Source organism: Manacus vitellinus, unplaced genomic scaffold, assembly GCF_001715985.3.
Source record: "Manacus vitellinus isolate BGI_N305 unplaced genomic scaffold, ASM171598v3 scaffold_55_pilon, whole genome shotgun sequence".
Lineage (NCBI taxonomy): Eukaryota > Metazoa > Chordata > Aves > Passeriformes > Pipridae > Manacus > Manacus vitellinus.
The window spans coordinates 1778978-1802005 of NW_021940651.1; the positions used below are offsets into that span (position 1 = coordinate 1778978).

Below are 23028 nucleotides of genomic sequence, written 5' to 3' on the forward strand. Positions count from 1 at the left end.
TCATACTGGGAAGTTAATCTGAAGTAAATTCAAATGACATAATACTTTATCAAGATAGTTTACAAGTTTGTTTGAAATGTTGTACGTTTATGGCATGTCCTAACACTCTTTGCATGGAAGTAAGAGAGATGAATCACAGACTCACACTATTATTTAGGATGGAAAATACCATAGCACTAAGTGCCACATCTAGTCATTTCTTGGACACCTCCAGGGACGGTGACTCCACCACCTCCCCGGGTAGTCCATTCCAATGTTTGACAACCTTTCCATGAATAATTTCCTCCTGATATCCAACCTGAGACTCCCCTGGTACAGCCTGAGGCCATTTCCTCTTGCTGTGTCGCTAATTGCCTGGGAGAAGAGGCCAATCCCCCACCTGACTACAGTCAGTCTCTTTTCAGGTAGTTGTAGAGAGCGATAAGGTCACCCCTGAAACTGCTTTTCTCCAGGCTAAACAACCCCGGTTCCCTCAGCCACTCCTCACCAGACTTACCCTCTAGACCCTTCACCAGCTCCATTGCCCTTCTTTGGACATGATCCAGCACCTCAATGTCCTTGAACTGAGGGGCCCAGAAGGGACACAGGATTTGAAGTGTGGCCTCACAGGATTTGAAATGCTGAGTGCAGAGGGAATATCACTTCCCTGTCCTGTTGGTCACACTGTTTCTGATACAAGCCAGGATGCCATTGGCATTCTTGGCTACCTGGGCATACTGCTGGCTCATATTTAGCAGCAGGCATCCCCAGGTCCTTTTCCACTGGGCAGCTTTCCAGCCACTCTTTCCCCAGCCTGTAGAGCTGCATGGGGTTGTTGTGACCAAAGTGTAGGACCAAGTACCTGGCCTTGTTGAACCTCATACTGTTGGCCTCAGCCCATCGATCCAGCCTGTCCAGACCCCTCTGCAGAGCCCTCCTACCCTCCAACAGATCAACTCCTGCCCGACTTGATGTCGTTTGTGAACTCACTGAGGGTACACTCAATCCCCTCATCCAGGTCATCAATAAAGATATTAAACAGGACTGGCCTAATCCTGAGCCTTGGGGAACCAGCCATCAGCTGGATGCATTCACCACCACTTTCTGACCCCAGCCATCCAGCCAGTTCTTAACCCAGCCAAGGGTGTACCTGTTGAAGCTGTGGGCTGCCAGTTTTTCCAGGAGTATGCTCTGGGAGACAGTATCAAAGGCTTTGATGAATTCCAGGTAGACTACATCCACAGCCTTCCCCTCATCCACTAGGCAGGTCACCTGGTCATAGAAGGAGATAAGGTTGGTCAAGCAGGACCTGCCTTTCCAAAACCTGTACTGGCTGGGCCTGATCCACTGGTTGTCCTGTGTGTGTTGTGTGATTGCACTCAAGATGATTTGTTCCATAACCTTCCTGGGTATTGAGGTCAGGCTGACAGGCCTATAGTTCCTTGGATCCTCCTTCCAGCCCTTCTTGTGGATGAGCATCACACTGGCCAACCTCCAGTAATCTGGAACCTCCCTGGTTAGCCAGGGAGGTCGTTAACTACTTCCTCCTGGATTGCAGGGGTCTATTCTGCTCCCAGTCCCTGTCTACCAGCTCAGGGAGCCATATGCCCTGAGAATAACTGGTCTCACTGTTAGACTGTGTCAAAGAAGGCATTATGTACCTTGGCCTTTTCCTCATCCTTGGAAGCAATGTTCCCCCCTGCCATCCAATAAAGGATGGATCTTGAAGTACATTCTGAATGTGGAGAGATGTAAACCAGTTTCTGAAGCTGTTGATTCATTCTAAAGGACATATCATAGAGATAAGCATTTTATGAAGACAACTTCTTTTTTTTAAATTAGCATTCAAAAAGGAAAACATGGAGTCTTCCGAAACATGCAATAGGTGATACAAAAGGTATTTCAAGACATCCAGCATTTTAAGCCCATGGTGTTGAATGTCCACACACAAAAATTCATAGAATCATATAATCATAGAATATGCTGAGTTGGAAGAGACCTATTAGGACCATCAAAGTCCAGCTCCTAGCCCTGCACAGGACAACCCCAGGAATCACACCATGTGCCTGAGAGTGTTGTCCAAACACTTCCTGAACTCAGACAGGCTTGGTGCTGGAACCACTTTTCTGTGGAACCTGTTTCAGTACCCAGCTGCCCTTGCGGTGAAGAATCTTTTCGTAATATCCGACTTAAACCTCCCCTGACACAGCTTCAAGCCATTCCCTCAGGTCCTGTCACTGTTCACCACAGAAAAGAGATCAGTGCCTGTCCCTCCTCTTCCCCTCACAAGGAAGTTGTAGACAGCTATGAGGTCTCCTCTCAATCTCCTCTTCTCCAGACTGAACAAGCCAAGTTCACTCAGCCACTCCTCATACGGTTTCCCCTCTAGAGCCTTCACCCCCTTTATAGCCCTTCTGTGGATGCTTTCTGATAGCTTTATATCTTAAGACTGCTGAGAAACAGAACAGGTTATGCAGCATGGACTGAGAACATCATCATGACATCTTGTGTCATGGCACTTAAGACACTTTAGATAAACTGATCACAGAATCACAGAATGGGTGTAAAGGGTTGGAAGGGACCCCAGGGGGTCATCTGGTCCAACCTCCCTGCTCAAGCAGTTTCATCCCAGAGCACATTGCACAGGATTGCATCCAGATGGTTCTTGAATATCTCCAGTGAGGGAGACTCCACAGCCTCTCTGGGTAATCTGTTACAGTGCACAGTTACCCACATAGTAAAGAAATTCTTCATATTCATGTGAAACTCCCTGTGCACCAGTTTCTGCCTGTTGCTTCTTGTCCTACTTGCTTGGCACTACTGAGGAGAGCCTGGGTCCATCCTCTTGGCACCCACTGCTTTATATACTTATATACATTGATGAGGTCCCCTCTCAGTTGTCTCTTTTCAAGGGGGAACAGGCCCAACTCTCTCAGCCTTTCCTTGTAAGGGAGATGCTCCAGTCCCTTAGTCAACTTCATAGCTCTCCACTGGACCTGCTCCAGAAGTGCCACATCTCTCTTGTACTGAGGAGCCCAGAACTGGTCACAGAACTCTAGATATGACCTCACCAGGGCTGAGCAGAGGGGCAGGATCACCTCCCTTGACCTTCTGGCAATGCTCTTCCTAATGAGCAGGATTCCGTTGGCCAAGGGCACACTGCTGGCTCATGGGCAGTTGGTTGTCTACCAGGACATCCAGGTCCTTCTCTGCAGCACTGCTTTCCAGCAGGTCAGTCCCCAGCCTGTACCTGTGCTTGGAGTTACTCCTCCTCAGGTGCTCAGGACCCTGCATTTGGCCTTGTTGAATTTCAGAATGTTCTTCTCTACCCTTCTCTCCAACCTGTGGAAGTCCTTCTGAAGAGCTACACAGCCCTCTGAGGTATTGGCCACTCCTCCCAGTTTTGTATCATCAGTGAACTTGCTGAGGAGGCTCGTTATTCCCTCATCCAAGTCACTGATGGGCAAGTTAAACAGTACTGGGCCCCATATAAAACCCTGGGGGACACCACTAGTGACAGACCTCCAGCTAGTCTCTGTGCCACTGATCACGACCCTCTGGGATCTGCCATTCAGCCAGTAATGAATTCATGACTTCCAGGTCAAGCTGGAAGTGATAAATTCTCCAGCCCAGACTTCCAGATGTTTCACAGAAGAGTGAGCTTTGTCTGGCATTGCAACGATCTGACAAGTTTTACAAGTGCTGTTTTAAAGTCAGAAAACTGGACTGAAGGGTTCAGAGTGACCTGGGGTTGTGTCCCACAGAATCTGAATATATTTTACAGCACACAGCATATGCCAGAATCTTTTTCTATATTCCACATTTCTGATGTAAGATATAAAGGGATGGATGGTGTTATTCATGTGGAAGCAGAGCATGAAGAGAACCTGTTCCAGAAGCATTTGCTAAGTTTCAGAATCTCTGTTCCTTGAAGAGGAGCAAACACTGATCCTGAGAGTGGTGCCCGCCTCACACAGAGCAGACAGGAAAAGGTACAGTTTTAGCTCACTTTCCCACCAGCTCACTCATCTGGAAGCAGGAAGAAAATGAGTCACAGACCTCCCAATTCTTTTTGGCACATTGCCCTTATTTTCATTGGCATGCATGCCAAAAAATTCCACACAACAATTCTACTGATACAAGATTATGCCAGCCTCGTATTGCAGTAAAAACCTTTAGAGACATACCAAATGCTAGTCAGGGAAACATTTGTTAGTGCTGCTACATAGACTTAGCCTTTCTCTAAGTACAGTACTTCAGATACTTCAGACCCTTTGGATCCATCTCCTCATCGGCTGCATCTTAGAGCCTGCATTTATCTCAGAGGCAATTGCAATTCTGTGTATTTGGTAGCAACAAAGTTATTCTTGAACATTAAAACCAGGTTTGATCTTGAGAAAATATTTTCCAAAGGCAAGGTCCCTTGAGGCAAAAGAAATAGTTTGATCTGTTTTATAAAGTTAAATTTTAAGTCTTCTTTTTCAGCTATTTCAGCACATACTTTGAACTCTGAAAATGCACAAAATAGAAATAATTTTTGAGAGAGAAAACTAGATTTTGATTGCCTGACTTTTTCTGATCTATTTAGTGTCCCTTCTACAAGGATGTCTAGTTGCTTCTACCTGCTAGCATTAAAAAAAGTAGAAAAAACACTATCAAGTGCACAGCACAATTTAAAGATTCCCTTACTGCCCCAAGAGATCTGTAGATGACAAAGTAGTAGGAGGTAAACTTGGTTCACCTGCTGATTAAAGCTCAAAGACAAACAGGGTGGTAAGTTCAGTCTTCATAGCAAGACACTACTGAACTCAAAAAAAAAGTTCAAAATGTTCCAATTCTCTTTTGAACTATCTACTGAACTTTAACTTCTCCCCCATGCTGAACTGATTTTAAACAGAGGGTTCAAAGAGTGTAACCACTGAACCAAGTATTGCTATACCTAGAATGTTTCTCAACAGGCATGACAGATTTGTTACAAACTTACTAAATGTTATCTTCCTCATTGTGTACCAGACAAAGGTCAAAGCTGCTGAGCTTCCCTGTAACCGCACAGGAAAACGCTACAGGTATCCTTTCTATTTTAGTTAATGTATAAAAAAAGAGTTTGAATTTTCTTCATGGCAAGTATTGTATAGCTAAAATATACACTGAATCAGACAGCAAAATATAAGCACTGAACACTTAAAATATTTTGTAAATTATGGGGATATAGCAATAGAGTTACATCAGTGTGCTGATGTAACTTTCTCAGTTACAAAAAAAACCCAAAAAAAAAACAAAACAAAAAAAAAACCAAGGCAACCTGACAGATCAACAAATTTGTCTGTTCTTTAAACTTCCTCTTTAATAGCAATGTTTTTGGATACTAAAAACACTTTCTTTTCCTTTCAAGCATTTTTCTGGCATTATTTTCTTGCACACTTAATGCACAAACTTTTGGGGCGGGCAATCACGTGCTTTTCTCCAACCAATAACAGTAAATGCACCTGCTCTTTTATTTCAAATTTGATATACATATAAAACATTGTTGATTAGCAATCTTCATCTACTGAAATGATGCCCAATCAAAACCTTTTTCAAAAACTTGTATGCAGCTAACACTGTCATGTTTTCCTGCTTCATTGTCATACCTGTTAAGCCAAATGCAAAGTTCTATTAATAATAAAAAACAATGGCTATAGTTGAAGAGTGAGGATCTCTTTTTTTTTTTTGAAAATGAGAAACAGCCTGTTGAATGTGCTCTGTTCTAAAGCTGAGGACCAAAGGCAGAAGGAAGGATGGTGTGTTGCCCCTTCCCTCATAACTTATACACCGGGACCAAGTTATTCTTGAAAAATGTGAATGTTTAATCATATTTGTTTTGTTTGTCTCTCCTGGAAGAAAGAAAACATGGATGCAAAATGCAGAATTTACCAAATGCTACCTGAACCTCTTGATTAGTTACCATAATCAGAAAATTATCACCAACATCTATAAACATACTTGTTGTTGTCTCAAGTTTTATGGTCACACACATTTGCTATCGCTTCTCTGAAAGCACTTGCATTCAATGTACCTTTATACCTAGACAGCTATCATCACTTGTCTTTGGAGCTTGGGCTTGGTGATTCATGTTGAGACTTCCTCTGTTCCAATTTTAATACAAAAAAAGATTGCATAAATGGCACTTGGGCAAGACTATGCAAAGCACTGACATCCATGTCACTTTAAATTTCACTTGACATTTCCTTCAGCTTACACCACCCTTCTTTATGCAATTTCATAAACAATAAGTGCTCCCAGGAAACATTCCTCACTGCCAAATCACACATATCTCCCCCAGGTTAGAGTAACTGCTTCCAAATGCTGCAAAATGCTCTTCTCCTACCTCGTGTTGTGTGCTGATGTAACTTTCTCAGTTACAAAAAAAAAAAAAAAACCAAAACCAAAAAAACCAAACCAAACCAAACCACAAAAAAAAAAAAAAAGGAGAGAGATCGCAATAACCATACAATAGCTGTTCCACTGCCTGGTCAGGAGCTAAAAGATCTCCATCCATCTGGGGAAGGTTAAAGGCAAAGTGATAGAGAAAGGGGAGGGTAAATATAGGTTTTTCATATCATAACGCATTTGTTTGTTAGTCACTGGACATCATGGGCACACCAAAGCAGCACACTCAGGAAGAAGGACATTTCACTTTATAAATATAACATTTCTTTAGTAATAGACACTGATAAAGACAATAACAAGTAGCTCCATCACAATAGTTTTGTTGTTGTTAAGTTTCTTATAATAATAGCAATGTTGGTGCAATCTAAATCTACTAGATTTACTGTGAAAGCAAAAGAACAAATCTGACAATTGTGCATGATTCTGTTTTTCTTGTGCTAATTTTAAGAAGGAAGTAATTAAGAACATTCAGTGAATACTAGTAACTAAAGCCTTCTAATTCCATATAATTAACCTCCTTGAAATGAAGTGGGTAGACTGTACACAAAGTGAAATTAATAATTTCCCTTTAATTTTTACTGTCCTCAAATGTAACTGTTGGAGATACTCCACAAAACAAAGATATTGTGGTCAGTGATAGGAAATTACAGAATAGAAAGAGGAAGAGTTTGTTTGTGTCTTCTTTTCTTTTAGGTTGGCTAGGACTGTGTTTTAGAACCTGAGGGAAGACAGATTCTGCTCATAATTCATCAGTTTTCCAACTTCTATAAGAATTCTCTTGGCCTTTTAGAAGAGGATTTGTTATGCAGTGGTACAATAAACTATGCAGAAAGTAGTGCTAGCTAGTTTTGAAAAAAAAACCTATAAATTCTGGCATGTCTTGATTAGTTCTTTGAATTAATCTATATATACTAAATCTTTGGTATAGTTCAGCTGCAATTTAACAGTTCAAACTTTAGATTGTTTTTAAAAGTAGGCATTTTCCAAGTAATTAGAAGACACTAAAAATAAAAGGTTTGTAAAATCTGGGCAATTTGAATGAAAGCAATCATGTACATACGATCCCTTATTACCTGGAAAGAGGTTATAAAAACTGAAAAGTCCAAATGAGAAAGAGAGCAAAGGAGGAGGGGGAAAGTGATTATCTCATGATTGCATCACTTCAGAATAGAGAATGAAGCACCATGATCAATAAACTTCATTGCTATCAAGTCTCAGCAAGACAAGGAGAGTTTAGAATGAGCCGTGGAATGCAAAAGCTTCAGGCAGAAAAGGGAGTCCTGCAGTGAAGAAAAGTCTTCTGTGTCAAAAGGAGCTGTGGTGTTTTACTGAGAGTTTAGTAAATTATTAACACGCTGGTCTGCTGCTTAAAAATATATTATCTATCTATACTGGTTGAAGGTGTGTAGTCTGCAGCTGCAAAAGAGGTAGCTCTGATCTACTCAAACCTGTGGGCATGAGATGGAAAGACTGGGTAATCTGCCAAAGGGGAAAAGAGATTAAAATGCAAATAGCCAAGTTATGGAATATAGAAAAATCAAGATATGGCATGCTCTGATTTTTTTGTTTTCACAGTTTAAAGGTGAGAACTAATAGCCTTGAATCTCTATGTTAAATCTGAGGAAGAGTGTCCAAAGAAGAACAATGAAGCTGGTTAAAGGTCCTGAGAACAACTCTGGTGAGGAGCAGGTAAGGGAGCTGTTCAGTCTGGAGTAAAGAGGCTCAGGGAAGATCTTATCACTCCGGATAACTGCCTGAAAGGAGGCTGAAGCAAGGTGGGTGTAGGCCTCTTTTTCCAAAGAACAAATGACAGCATGTGAGAGGAAACAGCCTCGAATTGCACCAGGAGAGGTTTAGATCAGATCTTAGGAAAGATTTCTTCACTGGTTGTCAAGCACTGTAACAGGCTGCCCAGGGAAGTAAGTGGCTGAGTTGCTATCCCTGTAGGTATTTCGAAGACCCATTGGTATGGTGATTCAGGACATATTTTAGTGGAGGAGTTGGCAGTGTTAGGTTTATGGTTGGACTCATGATCTTTTCCATTCTAAATGATTCTATCATTCTAAGAGGACTAGAAGTAAATGGTATTAACAGTTGGTGAGCAATGGTTTTTGCAGATGCTAACACAGGATGCTAATTCCCCAAAGTATACCTTTCAGGGGCTTGTGAAGAGAACTTTGTTTTCTAGTCATAGCAGCATAAAGATTGGAGGTCACATTGTTTGTGCATGTATGTGGTATCATAGTCATAGTATGTGGTGGTATTTGAGTATTATAATCTGAGTCCATTTCTCCATCAAGCACTTGGAGCATGAGGGGAAAGTATGCCTTTTTCCCTCCTAAATAAAAGGCCTTTGTACCATAGTGCAAACAACTTCCTAAATATTTCACGTAAAACTGTAGATATCAGTGAGGTTATACTCATACTAGTGAAAGAAATAGAGGAGAAAGCCTAACAATTCGGTATGAACACAACTGTCATAACTAACAGGACAATGGGGAGCCCAGCTGAAATCAGCTGGTGATATTTGGAAAGCCCCTGGAGAACACTGTCTAGGGAAACTGCTAAACTGGAACACGGGAGCAGTTTGAGCCCTGCCGTCCCTTTTTCTGACAGAGGTTTGTAGGTCTGAAATCCTGCCAGCTAGAACAAAATTCTTTCCTAAAACTTGTTCGTTCCAACCCTCTCTGCGCCTTTCTCGCAGAAACCAGAGAGGTGCAGCCGGGCGGGCAGGAGGAGACCAAGCGGAGCTCTGGGTCAGGAACCGCCCCAGCACGCAGCGGGACTTACCATGCCGGGCGGTGCGAGGTCTGAGAGCGGCGGATGCTCAAGCGGGTGGCAGCGCTGGGTGACCGGAGGCCGGACCCGAGGATGCCGCCCACACCCACGGCACCGGAGTGGCCCCGGAGCGAGGAGTGCGGGGCGCGGAGCATCCCGGCGAGGCTCAGGCTCCAGAACATCCCTGACCTGCCCTGCCCTGCAGAACCCAGCCCAGTCCGTCCGCATGCCCTGTTCGGGCGGTAATCCCGCCTCTCCGGTCCAGCGGCAGCTCGGCCGGTCCCGGGCTACAGCCCAGGCTGCCTCCAAGCTTAACCACTTTAAACAGCTCGTCTGCATCGTGAGCACCGGGTCCAGTAACTCTTCTAATCTAATCTAATCTAATCTAATCTAATCTAATCTAATCTAATCTAATCTAATCTAAATCTAATCTAATCTAGCTATCTGATCTAATCGCCTTTTTCCGTGTAGTCTTCTGTAGTAAAATTCTAAGTGTTCACAAGGCAAACTGAAACGTAAACTCATAAAGCTACTCACAAAGCGTTTATCTGAAACTATGCTGTCCATGGATTGCTAACACCTGTCATATGCTATACTCTGTGCTTGTGCAACATTCCCTTTTTGAGGGATTTGGCTGCATAGCCATCCGGATTGCCCAATACGTATTTGTCATGATTAAAAGTGAGCCCAATTTTACAGGGCATTGTGAAGTAAAAGGTCCATTAAAATAAAAAGGAAATACATTGTTAATGAAGATGTGGAACTAGATCTATTATTTGCAGAAAAGCCTAAGTATTTATTTCTTTACATTATCTAGATGTCTCTAGTTTCTTTATGTGTAACTGCTACCTATTTACTTATTCAAGGATGTTTGAACATGAATGTAATATGAAATGGATTTATAGCTGAGATGGGTCAGTGAATACTTGGAGTCTGCTACTATTTCCTCATTAGGAAGATGAGAGTCTGGATTCTCTCATGACAGATATTTAAGCTGATAATTCTGCACCAAGTAATTCTGGCGGTTCAGTCACGGACTTTTTTTTTCTCCTTTTCTGACCCTGTTGTACAAAGGTTACTACAAACTGTTGTAACCTGATCTGTTGGCCATTGGCTATTCAAACTCAGTATTCTGTTCCTGCAAACTGGTATTACTGCTAACAGCTACAGGTATTAGGAATCCTAGTAAAAACTAGTGAAAAGGGTCTATTGGTTAGCACTCTTAAAATTAATTACTCTCAAAAATGTAGTCACTTTGGTTTGCTTGCCTCTTCACATATTCACCTAATGTATAGGTGAATAGCAAAAGGCCCAGATCTTCCTCCATAATAGATTTTTTTTCTTCTAGGCCTATCCAGAGTGTATCAGACCTACATAGCAAGAAAAATTCATTCAGATTCCTTTTCATGTGGGAATCACCATATGATCTGGAAATTCTTGAAGAAATTAGATACATGTTTCAAGATATGGGAGATGATAAAAGAGCAGAAGACAGTCAGCTCTTGCTTTTCCACCATATGAAATTAGTTGCACAATGGCAGTGTTTGCATGGGAAGATATACCATAGGTTAAACTCCTTCTGTACTCCCATCTGTTTCATGTTAGAACTAAGCACAGTTCTAACAAAACCATAAGCAAAAACACTTTCATGTAATTTCAAAATTGCCATTTGAAAAAATGTCTACATTTTTTACAGTGCAAGCTTGGGAAAGAAATGAAACATTCACAACGCAAGGTTGTCTCCTAAAGATTTGTATACGAATTAGAGTTTCTTAGAAATGTATATTTGTTTCAAAACAAGAAGGAATTATGCAATGTAGAAATTAGATTAAGTACAGTAAAAGCACTTGCAGGACAGGAAGAATGGATTGCATTCTCTCCAAATTAGGCCAGTTTTTGTATCCATATGGTAATTGTTATATATATTCTCACTATTTTGCTTACTTTTGTATAATAAAAGTTTTTTTACTTCAGCTGTTTCTTCAGCACACTTACATCTCTTATTAGACCATTCATGTGCTAATGCAGCCAAAAAATCTATTTTACGATACTCCAGAACATCTAGTTTATTTAGGTCTTTGTTACAATTATAACATCTTCCCTATGGTCAGTAACACCTGAACCCTTGACTTCCAATAGCAAGGGCAATAGAATCAGAGATTCTGACTCTAGACCAGCACTCAGCATTTCAGTATATGGATCTGGTAGTTTATGATGTGTAAAGTGTGTAGCTATTTTTCAAAGTCTTTGCAGTCTCCACTAGCTCAAGTTCCTCTAAATTCACAAAAGGTTGATTCACTACAGAAAATTTAAACACTTTATATATATATTTCTTAAGAGGTCTTTCTTGCTTTAGAAGAAACCTTTATTTAGGATAATTCATTTTCAGAGTTTTGTTTTGCAGGCTTCGGAAGGCAAGTAAAGTAGTTAGAAAAAGATTTGATTGATTTTCACAGATGTCACCACAGAAAGGGAAAGAAAGCAAGGCTTTCTGTTTGATAAAGTTCAGGAATCACTCGTATGATGAATCTAACACAGATCTTCTTTCATTGTCACTTTGGGTGTTCTATTTGTCATGTGTAATATATTTCTACAACAGACCTACCCATGTTAATGCGAGAGACTTTACGGTCATCCTACACTTGATGCTCCCCAACATATCCATATCTCATACATCTCTTAACTCAGCATTCTGGCCTCATTCCTCAGCGATAGGACAAGAGGAAACAGCCTCAAGTTTCCCCAGGGAGGTTTAGATTGGATAGCAGGAAAAATTTTTTCACTGAAAGGGTTGCCAAGCACTGGAACAGGCTGCCAAGGGAAGTGGCTGAGTCACCATCTGTAGTGGTATTTAAAAGATCTGTAAATGTGATAACTAGGACGTGGTTTAGTGATGGACTTGGAAGTGTTAGACTAACGGTGTGACTCAATGATCTTAAGGGTCTTTTCTATGATTCAGAATGCCTGAATAGCTTCAATACTCAAGAAATTTAGGCAGTGTTCGGTTGATTAAATTTAGGGTTGTACATTACCTATCAGTTTGATCCAGCTTTTAAACATTTCAAAGGAAGTGGGAGTTTGTTGGACTGATGTGATAAATAGTGTTACTGAAACTCTTATCTGAAGAGGTCAATTGATTAAATTATAATTGCCAGTTTGTAATGATGCTATTGTTCTTTATGCATGTCAGGTGGTTGATAGAATCAGCTAATTTTTTGCAGAAACCAGTTTGGTGCAGGTAACTCTACTTACCTTGATAATCCCAGCAACATAAAAAATACCACTTATCGCAGGCAAAACCTGATCAGTTCACAGATTTTGAATCATGTGATACAAAAGTAAAAATAGAAAATCTTCTTAATTTTAAAACCTTTTTTTTCCCAGAATCTAGAGTGAAACTGTTAGATTATGAAACAAGAAGTTCATATTCACAGAGACAGAGGTGCACAGAGGGACAGTGATCGTCAGGAAACCCTTATAACTGAAGTAGAGAAACTGGAACATTCTGATCTGGCTTCTTCCAGGGCAATCACAGAAGGACTCCATTTTCTGTGTGGTGAAAGCCATCAAGATCAATCAACTGGATCACCTTACAGACCAAGGAGGGTTACTGGTTATGGGATAAAGCTTGGTATTCTGCAAGACATTTTATAAGATGTTTTTAATATGAAACAGACAGGGAAAGGGGGAGGTGTTTGGGAGGTAAAAGAGTGTAAGAAGATAGAGATGTAAGGGTATTTAAGGGACAGGTTGCATGTAAACAGATTGCTTGTCAGTATGCTCTTTTGACCATACCCTACAACTGGTCACTTCAGTCTTTTCTGTCTTCTGACCAAAATTCATTTCTATTTCCTGGGTGAAATGCTCTATATTCTATAGTGTTCTGAGACAGTGAGTATAGGACGATAGCAAGTTTTGTAATCAGCACTTCGTTTCTTGAGACCTTATTGCAGACATTTGGTAGCAACAGTTTTAATTCTTTGCTACAACTTCTGTGATTTTTTTTTTCTCACAGTTTGAGTTGTCAATCCGGAATTATTTGTAACTACACTAACTGGCATTTCTAGTGCTTTTACACTGAAGGAAATGTTAGTATTAAATTGTCAGCTAAAACTGTTCATTATAGAGTTAAAATTTGAAAATATGTATGTGTGGGAAGGAATTAAGCAATGGTTATTACACAGGTGATATGTATCTTTTGCACATGTCTACATTATCTTCCTTTGAAGTCAGTTTTACCCATATCAGTCTTCATTGTTTCTATTTTGAACATTCACATGCACATAATTAGCCCACATATGTTTTTTTTCCCATTCTTAGCTACTTACATCTTAGCAGCACAAAACTGATCCTTCTGTTTCAGACTTTCTTCATTTGTTTTCAGCCATGAATACAGCTATACTGCCTTTCAGGGTCCCTTTAATGCATAGACACGCGTGCTTCCTTAAAGCACTGCTGAATTCACCAATGGGTCTGAAAAGCTCCTTTCCTTATAAATAGTATATATTCTATATATAACTATATAAATAAAATAAAATACGCGATATAAAATTATGAATACCTCCTATAGCTGGTAGGGTTTTGTGTTTATCACTTCACTTTTCTAAAACTTTACTGAAACTGATTAAATCATTTCTAAGACTGGTCCAATCTTTGCTTCTATGATGTTGGATTGCTCCAATCCAGGTGCATAATAATAATGAGATGCTATATTACATTTATGTAAAATTTAAATTATAGTGTTGTTATGATGACATCTCTCTATATAACTTGACAAAATACGGGCCCTTCTGTTCTATAGATGGAAATACTGCCTTATGAAGTCAATGGGAATTCTATCATTCTCTACTGTGAGGCTAGAACTATACAAAAAGTATGATAGTTGTCTGAGAGAGCCTCAGGAGATCTTCTACAGCTTCTCTTGCTGCTTTTAATGATTTGTGTTTTATAAATTACATGAATTATCAGCACTCTGTTGTCTTTTTTAACTATGATTTTGGAGCAGAAATGCATACTTCTCAGAAGTCTTGTATATGAGGAGTCTTTTCTAAATGTAATAAATAAATGATTCTCTAAATCAGTTGCCAAAGGAGTGTGATTCCATCAAAGTGATATAATTTATTGTCAAACTTCTCATTATGATATACTATTAAAACATCTCTATAAAGACATTAGCAGAACATCTTTACTCATTTAAAAATATATGCAGTAAGTTGACACCTTTTGGAAAGTACATACAAGTATGTCCAAACAACAGCACTCTGAGGAGTGACAGTTTAAGGCACGTGATTATTTTGCAACCTTTGTTACATAAATCTCTGAATAGACCATATATTTGTAAAACATAACTTCATATATTTCAATAACTAGGTTCACAGCTCAGAGAGACAGAATTCATCTCAATACAGGCAACACTTCTGGGGTTTTCTTTAACATTGCTAGGTCATAGTGCAGCATAATAAACATCATTAAAAAGAACCCTGTTCATGGAGTAGAATATATAAAAGAAACATCAAATATTTCTTCATTTCATCATTTTGCAACAAGGTAGGCCATAGTTAGTTGTTCAATAAATATCAGCTGTGGAATTTTCCGCTTGCCTTTCTTTGACAGCGAATGTCACAAAAAAAATTTAGAGATAGTTTTAGGGAAGCAAGAAATTAACTGGGCTCCCCAGACGTGAACTGATATTCCAATCTAATAAACAAGGGTAAAAAAACAAAAAAGCCAGATCCTCAGCAGCTCTGAATCTATGTTGCTGTATTAGAAATTAGTGGTGCTTTATTGATTAAAGTGTGCTGAAGAAGTAACCAAACGATTGAACCCACAGGTACATATACCACGGGAAATGTAAAAGTACAATCAAAGAGTATGGGAAAAACAATTGAAATAGATGATGAACACTTATAACCTGTTTTTTGTATATACCGTGGTAGACATTGGGAACAATTGCCCTGAAAAAACTCCAAGAACTATAATCCATTATATTCTAGTTATGAGTATGTTCTCAATGTGGAAATTGGGGACATGAAAGTTTTTTTCATCACATTTCAAATTGAGGAACTACGCCAAACAAAACCTTGCTGCAGAAACAATTCTACTAGAAACCCTCTTTGGGAGGCATAAAAGCCTCAGAAATTATGCAAGATATTCCAGTGAAAGGTCTCTTTGCTATCAGAATGGCCTATTTTATTCTTCATCTGTTTAACTATAGTGATGCAACATATAGAAAATGCCTAGGGCCTTTGAAATGGAGAGGTAAGCCCTTTATATACAATGTCTTTCCTTTTCTATTGTTTAAAATGGCATGATGTTCCGCTTTGTTTTATAAAACTCCTACAACCCACAGCCCTCTCAAAAGCATACAGGATCCTTCTGGCTTTTCACAGGCTGCTGTGTTTGTAAATACAGTGGCGTTTATTGATCCTTTCTTGTTTAGCATAAAAGATTACAAAAACAATAAAAATGTGTATCCTGTGATTTTCAAAATTACCTACTCTTGTCTGTGCAACATTTATCTGGTGAAAACTGCCACCTGCTGATGACAATTTAAAAGCGTTTCCTTGAGGTAGCCTGTACACAAATAGATTGGGAATCCTCTAACAAGCATGCAAGAGGCAGTCCACAGTGTGGTTCTTTTCCTGACTGCGGCACAGCAACGACCTCTGTACAAAAGCAATAAGAAATGAAAGTTTTATTTCAAAACCAACACCTGATGAGCATCTTGCCAATTTTGGTGTTGGTACTTCAGCATTATGCTGTGAGACTGAAGGGTAGATTTTGGCACATTGCACTTTACCTGTCCTAATATTTGGGATTGGTAATGGTCCTTTTATATATGCCAATTACTAAAATTGTACCAATTGTAATATCCGGAACAGTATTAATATGCTCTACTTCACCAAAATATGTTCATACGTACTCAGTTCACAAAAATTGTATTTACATTATTGAATTATAACAAGACTAGTTGTGGGTGATGAAGCTTTCCAATTGATTTGCACCATTGCCCAAGATGACTGCCAAACAGGCAGCTGCTTGTGAACTGATATCAAAAGAACCACTTCTCTGTATCTAATCTCTAAACATGTGTGTTTTGTGTCTGTCTAGGTTTATATATGACATTTGCCATCCCATGTCTGCAATGTGCACCAGTCAAACCTCTTTTAGCAAAGAGGACAAAAATAGAAAGAAGATGTGAACATGAGTTATCACACATTGCTCCACTCTTTTTGGGTGTCTGGGTAAACCTCTATTTTGACATCTGACACAGAATCACCTAGAAGCCATTCAAAATCTGGGCAGGCAGAGTGAAACAATCACTAATTCCTATAGATAAAGTAAAATTTACTAGAAAAGCCTCTGTCCAGGATCCACTCTCAAACAAATCAGATATCACCCTGAAGGTGACTTAGTTCATTTACAAATGGCTTACACGGATATAAAACAGAAATAAGGAACATATTAGGATCATAGACTGGCCAAACACTCACCTTCTATTGCTGTTATAGAACCTTTGCAACTTATACCACTGAAGATTTCAAGCCAAAATTTCAGGACTGGAATCTTCCAAGGCAAAATACACGTAAGTCAGAGGACTATATGCTGGCATGTAGCATTACGCATCTATGAGAGGTCTCAGAGTTTTCACTTTTATCTAGTCTTCATCTGAGTTGACTTTCACTGATGTCTCCAGCTATCTTCAAGGTGATGTAGATCTAATTCATATGCAATAAGGGTCTAGTGCAATCTTAAGCATTTTAACAGAAAACCACACACAAAAAAATAAAGGACGTTCCTAGCACAAACAGGTAGGTATATATATGCACATGCTTCTGTACAATACTTTGAACCGTCAACATCCTGAGTCATTGTGGCACTTAAACCATGTGGCAAAACTCAGAATACCATCTGAGAAACCATTATCCTGATCAGCTATTGAAAGTGATACATAAATTAACAGAATAATCTAAAAGTATTTGGAAGGTGTCTTCCAAAGCAGCAGTAAAAATGACAAATATTTACAGTCCTATCTGAGTGAGGCTATTTAAAATAGAGCAGTTTAATTAAGAATATGAAATGAATCGCTTGTGACCACACAAATTAAAATGCTGAGCTAATTCTGGGTGTTCTTTCATTCCAGTGCTACTGAGTTGAGGGAATAAAGGTGAAGGAAGGAACTGGCCCTCCTGGAGTACTTGATTAAATTTCAAGATGCCAGGACTTTCCTCTCCCTGGAAAGTTTTCCACGAGAGTCAATATCCCACTATTACTCAGTGACACAAATATTCAAGAGCAGGAAAATGTTTTTCTTTAGCTTGCACTTATAAAAGCCACCAATCAATTTCAATCAGAGTAGACTTAGCATGGAAGAGGTTAACCACTTGCTTCTCCTACTTTAATTTCATATAGCATAAATATTTAATTCCATTACTGAAGAAGCAAATACAGTCTAGTTCTTTAAATGTATTTATGGCATAATGGCATAATAAACCATTTCCATGTAAAAAAAACATCAACGATTTACCATTTGAAAAGATTCTTGGTTTAACCCTCCAAAAATAATAGATTATTTGTAACAGTCTACATGAAAAAATAACAAGGAGTCTTATTTCCCCCTCACTATGCACCCTTACATTATGAATAAGAACTTAAAAATGTAAGTACAGCAGAAAAGCTCCAGTGTTTCTGACATCACAGGACCCCACTCCCTTTCCATCTGTTCTAGAGCAGATCCTATGAACCAATAGGTTGCTCTCTATTGTTACAGAAGCCCTTTGTTCAAGTGATTCTCTCTCATCTTCTTCTTTCAAGTAAGTCCTGGCTCACAACTGTGTTTCCTCTTGTTCCAAAGAATGTGGAGGGACATGGCAAGATGCTGGAAGAGATGCTAGCTTCTGAAGCTTAGGGTGTTGCAGAGGTTTTGGCCTGTGAAAAGAGCGTCGGCTTTGTACACGTCTGGCTGCAGCAGACCTGTAATTTCCTTGTACATCAAGCAACATTTTCTTCTCTTGGGGTTCCTTCAGGTAAGAGTCTTCCAGCCCTTCAAAGATAAGTAGAGAATTCTCTTCTTGTGAATTCTCTGACTTGTAACTAACTTCAGAACAATAACCTGAGTTTACTGTCTCTTTGTTATTCGTATCTGTACCCGATTCCCAGAAGAGATCAGGTACATTTGGGTCACATGAAGCTATATACTCAGAGACAGAAGAAAGAGATATATTCCCTCTGTTTTCCAATGAAGAATAGTTTTGGGTCCAAGGCATTTGAAGACAAGAGGGGAAGAAGTGGAGGGGATTCACTGAAACACTTCCATTTTGGTTTAGTTGATCATCTGAAGAGGAGTATTCTGTCATTTCAACATCATGGTCCATATCACCTAAAGAACACAAATAAATAGAAACATTTGTAGTACATACTTTATCTATTAGTATGCTGGCTATTGGGCTTTGCTTTTGGCTATTTTTATGAAAGTCTTATGAAAGGGCGTGGTTTAAGTTTATTTGTTTGTTTTTCTGAAGAACTCTACTCTATACCCAGTTCTATCTTGGACAACCTAAAGAGAGTTAATTAAACTTCTTATCCTTGCTGAGTGTCAGGCAAAACTTGGCTCAGTGTTTGTAATAAACGACTAGCTGTTTCAGATAGTTAAGGAGATGGAGCCATCCTCTGGGCACTAAAGTGTATCTTTATCTTGAAACGCTTAGTCCTGATGCTCAGTAAGGAAATAGTTCAGAATTTGTTTATATAGATTACATTCTTTCAATGAAGTAGCAGAGGGTATCTCCAGGGAGTCAATTTCTTATTGATCAGAACCTATGATCAGTTTTTGATATATGTTAGATATGTAAAGAAACAACCTTTTCACTCTTGGCTTTCAGTTTCCATTGTTCTTTAAAAACTTTTAATTGAAATTTCAATATCATTCTCTTATTAGAAGAATTTTGTTAAGGAGATCATTCAGAGGACTGTTTCTGAGAATAATCAAGGTCTAAGCTTATTAGCTTGGGAAATCTAACTTTCCAAAGCACTTGTTAAGAAACGCAGCAGTAAAAATCCAGTGATTTTGATATGCAAAAGTTACCTGCACAAGAACTTACAAATACCACTTCCTAATAATAAAGTAAATGATAAGTTAGGCAACTGAATGGAGGAAAAGAACAAAAGTTAGCAAGAAAATATTCAGCAAGTCATATGTCAATATTCTGTGACAATGTTCTCAGTGGGGAAGAAAAAATAAAGAGAATTTCAATGTGGATAAGTGTCAAGGAGAAATTTTCCTCTTGGAGTGTTGCTCATTGTTCACACTTTTAATCAGGATATTGGGTTGTAATTCATAGTTCTTTAATCCAGTATTTATTTGAAAACATCATTTAAAAAATAAGCCAAGATGCATTAGTAAGGAACTGAGTGCTAGAACCAAACACAGACCCACAGGCCACTTCAGTAAAGAAAGTGGTCTGTTTCCTTTAATTGCACTTAAACTAGCACATTTTCTGAAAGGACAGAAGCCAGAATAGAAGAAAAATAGGTCTTCCTTTTCTATTTCTTTTCAAAAGGTTATGAAATTCTTCTCAAGTCAAGATTAGCAGCATTCACTCTTATCCTGAAGTCTTTGTCTGAACAAAGTTTCATCAACTAACCACAGAAGTGCATTCCACTTACCACATTTATTTGTTGATGTACAGAGGACACTCATACATAGATTTGTGATCATGTATTCCACAAATGTGAATTCATGATGACACCACCTTCGGCATTTCATTGCACAATCCCTGCAATGCCCTGTGTTCTATTCAATTACGATACCTGAACTGTGACCTGCCGAACTCATTTGAAGCATTGCCCAACTTGATTATAGAAGTGAAGGCTGCTTTTTATGGTATGGAAAATTTCCACACAGCAAAAACTAAAGGGCAACTAGGATATTCATTTAAATCCAGAGTAAGTTTAATTCTAAGCCTCTAACACATTAGAAGCAAAAAGTTATTCACTGCATCAGAAAGCTAAGCCTCTTTCTAGTTTCAGAATAAGATATGGATTAAGATAAACTCATAATTTAAGGATAAAGCTCTAACTGGAATACTGTTTCTCCACAATACTGTGGTGTAATTATCTCTGTCCGCAAAAGGGAACTGATACATTCTAGTAAACATGATTCCTTTTAAACTCCTTTCTTATGTAATGATACATCAGTAGTGTCACTGAGTACTTGTATTGTAGCAGTGGTGCCATTTTCCTTCCCGGGCACTGGGTAAATAGTCTGGACAAATATTCAGAACTGACTCAAGGCTTCTTAGCAAAACAGTCAAAAATCATACTCCATTTAGGGAATTCAGGTATCAGTTTTATCATCTAGCACTAACAAAGAAACCTGAAGCCTCTTGAAAATGAGTGCACAATATTCTGGCATTTGAAATATTCAAGTCAAAACAAAGAGAAGGATCATTATCTGCTGTAAAAATAGCAAGGCATTGGACCCCAAATAGTTGAACAGCTCTTCTGCAGAAGGAAAATCGAAAGATGTTTTGTTAATTAAGTTGGAGGAAAATAGAAGATGTTTAGTTGTACAAAGAACTCAGGGAGGAAATAGATATTCTAGAAGAAGAAAAATCAGAAAAGTAAGTTTACTTCTCAGTAGTCAGGATTGATAAGAAGGCTGGTTAAAAATAAAGTGGTAACATTGTTTAAAATATTACATATGTGTTGATTCTGGGAGAAAAGTTCTGGGTCGGTCCTCTGGGCCATCTGCTAGAAGGAAGGAATCTACTGATTTATTGCTGAGCCGGAATGGAGCAAGTCGCCTGAAGTTTTCTGGAGAATACGGGATCTGCACTCGGGCCCTTTGTGATGGTACCACAGTATCTTCACTGGATAACCACGGTGAGAATTTCATGTAGATGCTTTGATCGTCATCAGCTGAAAATACCGGGTTATCAATTCCTAAAAACAAAAAATTCACAAGGGACAAGTAAAATTAATCAAAATAATATCTTGATAATACAGCAAGATGCTTTGTAAAGGAGATGGTTGTTGGTGGAAAAAAGTACACTGATGCACACTGGTATAGGTGTGACTAAGCCAATACACAGACCGTTATACACACATACACCTTGGTTATTGCTAGATATATATGGATTTCTATTAAAGGGAAAAAATGGATATTATATCCCATATGCAGTTATGTTTGGGATATCTGGAGACAAAAAAAAAATCAATAAAAGAAGAAATCGGCCCAGACATTTTAATTTAAAAAAAAAAGCACAACATAAAATAACTGCAGAAAATTCTTATCAAATCCACAAAAAAGAAAGAAAAGATGGGACAACATGCAAAAAAACCCCCAAAAAACCCAAAACAACTTCACCACTGTATAAAGGAATGAGATTTGTGGGAGGTAGCTAAAACAGGCCATGAAACAGTCAAAAGTAAGCGACAGGAGACTGTTAATAGAGTTATCAGGTTTGTAATGCTTTTACAGAAACATTTTAGGCCTGCATCTTGCCACCCACTTATTTCTGGGTGTTTTTATACATACTCAAACATAGAATTTGCCACAAAACAGTGAGAAGACTGTATCAGCATGTTTGCCAAAAGAGTACAGACACAAGCGTTTTTCTTCACTATATGCACCACATTACATATGAAGCAAACAATGTCATGCTGAAAAATTGAAACACAAAAGTGTTTAAAACTTTATAAATCATATTATATGATTTCTGTTATATATAGTGATATACTTCCAAGCTGATATTTTGGAGCCTTTCAGGGCTGGAAATCAAGTGCAATGAGTGCTCCAGAAATGTTGCAAATCTGCTCTTTTCGGTGACTTCTGTGAACCTGTAAAGAATCTGAGGGAGTTGTGAATTTAAGAGAAATCTTGTCTGAAATAAGAAAAACAAAATTTCTCACAATGAAGTGCTTCCAATGCAAGTAGAAGGTAGTTCCAAAGGACTAATATTGACTGCTCTTTTGAGGTAAGACAATTTTAAAATTTCTGTTGCTAGAAATAATTAATGGTTTTAAAACTGGTTTAGGTAGTCATGTTCACAACTTCTATCAGTAGCAAATTTGATGTTCTCCATACATCCAGATATCCAAAACTTTTTATGTTAACATTAATATTAAACAAGTACATTTTCAAATAGAACACATAAAATCAAAGCAAACAACAACAACAACAAAAAAAAACAGGCTAAATCATCAGCATTTCTAATAATTTTTTAAAAATTTGAGAAAAAAAACCTTTGTAGGTAATAAATAGTTTTACCGGCAGGATTATCTGTGAAATTTTGTTGCGTCACATTAGCCAGGAAATCAACTCCTTTGCCCAGATGCAAAGTCTCATAATCATTATTTTCTTCTGATTCAGAAAACTCCAAATCTGTTGGGGAGAGGGGGCAGGGGGAGGGAAAGAAAGTCCAATTTGATTAGAGATTTTTATCAATTCTGATAGAAAATGCTATTTCATGCTGGTTTGATGCTGGCATAGTTATCAGATACATCTTTAACAAGGATCTAGATAAGGGTAAAATTTAATCAACAGTTGTGGCACTGAAATGTGAATGTATATACAGGTTTCAGCTTAGATACCAATTATATCAAGAAACTCAGTGCAGGTTTCTGGCTTGCATTAACATATGGTGCTGTGATAAAAAGAGATTTCACACTCTAGCCAAACTTTTGCCTAACAGAATTGCCTTCCTGGAACTTAAACACACCAACATATGACATGGCACCACTGCTCCTACTGTGTTCTGTGACTTAAATGCTCATGAGTTGACAAAAGCCCCATCACAATGAGCAGTGGCTGCATTTTCATCACTTTATAAAGGTCATTTG

At 38.7% G+C, this 23028-nt stretch overlaps 1 protein-coding gene and 1 long non-coding RNA gene across 6 annotated transcripts in view; one reads left to right on the plus strand and one right to left on the minus strand.

Moving 5' to 3' along the window:
* The first annotated feature begins 7776 nt into the window (after positions 1-7776).
* Positions 7777-9155, plus strand: LOC108641200. Its single transcript, XR_001921826.2, has 3 exons — positions 7777-7882; positions 7984-8097; positions 9113-9155. It is a non-coding gene; the product is annotated as an uncharacterized LOC108641200 (long non-coding RNA).
* A 5185-nt stretch (positions 9156-14340) lies between these two features.
* SLC9A3 (solute carrier family 9 member A3) overlaps positions 14341-23028 on the minus strand; it is a 54350-nt gene continuing 45662 nt past the window's right edge. For 3 of the 5 annotated variants that reach the window (XM_018081698.2, XM_018081697.2, XM_029963210.1), the window contains 2 exons: positions 22457-22570; positions 14341-18565 (listed from right to left, as the gene is read on the minus strand). In XM_018081698.2, coding sequence (XP_017937187.1) covers positions 18012-18565; positions 22457-22570 — 668 coding nt within the window. In that variant the 3' untranslated portion in view covers positions 14341-18011. Of the gene's footprint in view, positions 18566-20352; positions 21130-22456; positions 22571-23028 lie in introns of those variants that run through there. The other 2 variants (XM_018081699.1, XM_008920694.2) reach the window with 2 other exon arrangements.